Below are 2,500 nucleotides of genomic sequence, written 5' to 3'. Positions count from 1 at the left end.
GACCCTCTGATCAGTCGACCGCGAGCATAGTCCTGGTTGACTGGATCGCAGTTATGGGCTTGGTCGGTTTTCCCATTTGGTTTTAGATTGATTGGTTGATATAAATAGAAACGAACGTTTCTAGGGTTTAATAGAGGCGATTTTGAGCAGAGATTGGAGAGACTTTTGAGCACTTTGAAAGGGAGAATTTATGAGGGACTTGAGAGTTTTGTTTAGGGTTTAATTTGTGAGATTATTGAGTTATTGTAATCTCTATGTGTACTCTCTCTCTTTATTAGTGAAATCTTCCCCCATTACCCCGTGGACGTAGGCACATTGTCGAACCACGTAAATTTGATGTCTTTCTTGTGTGGTACCTGTTTTGGTTATTGATTTGTTCTCCTATCTTGTTCGTGACTCCGATTCCACTATGCGCGACAAGTGGTATAAGAGCTTTAGGTCGGCTTGGAGTTCGATTTGGAGGAGAAAGCTATGGTTTCTGCAAGAGATTTCATCTTGCAATGAGTGATGGACAGATAAATTGGAGGATTTGGTATGGATTCTCGTTTGAAGAGATTGGATTGTCACAATGACCGAAGCAAGTACATCTGGAGCATCCTTGACTAAGGCGATACAAGGTTTGAGCATTAATAATACTAAAATTGATGTTCAAAAATTCGATGACAAGATAAATTTTGGTTTGTGGAGGTGTCAAGTGATGGATGCATTGGATGCTCAAAATTTGAAGGAGACTTTTGAATTACAAGAGAAACCTGATGATATGGAGAATAAGGTTTGGAAGAAAATAAATAGTAGAGCATGTGGGGTTATTAGATCATGTTTGACGTCGAAATTGATCTAAGATGTCATGAATGAAACATCAACGAAACGGTTGTGGGAAATACTCAATGATAAGTATTTGACGAAGAGCATTGAGAATAGACTTTATTTAAAGAAAATGTTTTACCAATTCAAAATGAAGAGGAAAGTTTCCATTAGATAACATGTCAATAATTTTATAAAATTGCTATCGGATATGGCCAATGTGGATATCATGGTAGAGGATGAAGACAAGACGATGTTGTTATTATGTTCGTTGCCAGAGGATGATTATAGTACCTTTGTCCTTACAATGGTAGAACCACTGCCAGTTATAAGGAGGTGACATCAGCAATGGTTAATTATGAGTTGAAAAAGAGTGATAGTGAACCCTCCGAGAAGGCATTGGGAGATGCATTGGCAGTGAGATACCGTAGTCCCAAACCCCGTCCATTTAATCGCTTAAAATCGAAGCCAAGAGGTGATCATAGAAGTGTGTGTAATTAAGAATCAATGTGCTTTTACAAAGAGGATGGACATTAGAAAAATGAATGCCCAAAGTTGAAAGATAGAGCTGTGAAGAACAAGGGGAAAGCTGTACAGACTTCAAAGGTGAATATTGCTAAAGATAGTGGTGATAATTCAGATTCAGACTCTTTAGGCTACTCATGCCTAGCATTACCGTCAGCTTGTTATGCAAACTTTACAGAGTGGATGTTAGATTCGGGTGCTACATACCACATTTGTCCTAGGAGTGATTTTTTTCTCTAGCTTTGAGGAGTTGGAGAGGGGGAATGTCGTGTTAATAAGAAATGATCACGAATGTCCCATTGGTGGTATTGGAATATGTAATGACCATGAATTTTCTATATTTGTTAAAATAATTTTCTTGATATTTTAAAATATTCAATTATTATTTTAAAAAAAGAGTATTTGTATTTTCTTGATTTTCTAGAATTTTCTATGATTAAAAGTCTAATTTTATATTTATTTAAATAATTTTGATATTTATAAATTAACTTAGTGCAGTAAAAACTTTTAAATTAATATGTTTTGTTATTGTTACTATTACGTATTACCTATGGGTGTCTCGGCTAAACTTTGGCTGAGACACCTATGGGTGTCTCGCTGAGGCCTGGAGCATTGTTCCGCGTGTTCTGTTCGTTTTCGTCGTATCTTCATCATCCGAACTCGGAATCACGCGATTCAAAATGTATCGGAATGTCGACGAGGAGATATACGAGATTCCATGATTGAATCATATGTGGATTAAACGGGACACGAGGGGCACATCATCTTTCGTAAGCGATGCTTAGCTCCCGATACATTCGTGTTTCCGTTATTCCGAAGTTCCATTGCTTTGCATGGTTTATTGACTCACTTCATGCGCTTGTCGACATCAATTAAGCTTCTGTGACCCGGATAGTAACGTTTATCATCTTCTCTCTATCTCAAGCTACGTACGGGAATTCGTGGGCAATTTTTAATGCCTACAACACACACTCTTCTCTTCTTCTCTCTCCTCTCTCACCGCCAACTTCACCTCCACCACTTGCACCAGATCTGCCTCCCCTAAGTCCCTGTTGCCTCTCTCTTCCCTCAATCGCCCTCCGCATCCCCTCACTGCCACTGCTCTCTCTAGCCCGAGCCTCCTCCCCATCCTTTCTCCGTCGAGCTGCCCCCAGATCCACAACCTCCGCCG

The 2,500-nt window shown here is 39.4% G+C and overlaps 1 protein-coding gene across 1 annotated transcript in view; it reads left to right on the top strand.

The window, feature by feature from the left end:
- LOC109829717 (protein FAR1-RELATED SEQUENCE 5-like) overlaps nt 569-2,500 on the top strand; it is a 9,443-nt gene continuing 7,511 nt past the window's right edge. Inside the window, exon 1 of the mRNA XM_020396758.1 lies at nt 569-772. Within this exon, the coding sequence (XP_020252347.1) occupies nt 569-772 (204 nt within the window). The remainder of the gene's footprint in view (nt 773-2,500) is intronic.

Source organism: Asparagus officinalis, chromosome 2 (assembly GCF_001876935.1).
Source record: "Asparagus officinalis chromosome 2, Aspof.V1, whole genome shotgun sequence".
Classification (NCBI taxonomy): domain Eukaryota; kingdom Viridiplantae; phylum Streptophyta; class Magnoliopsida; order Asparagales; family Asparagaceae; genus Asparagus; species Asparagus officinalis.
This window is presented reverse-complemented; position numbering and strand designations above follow the sequence as displayed.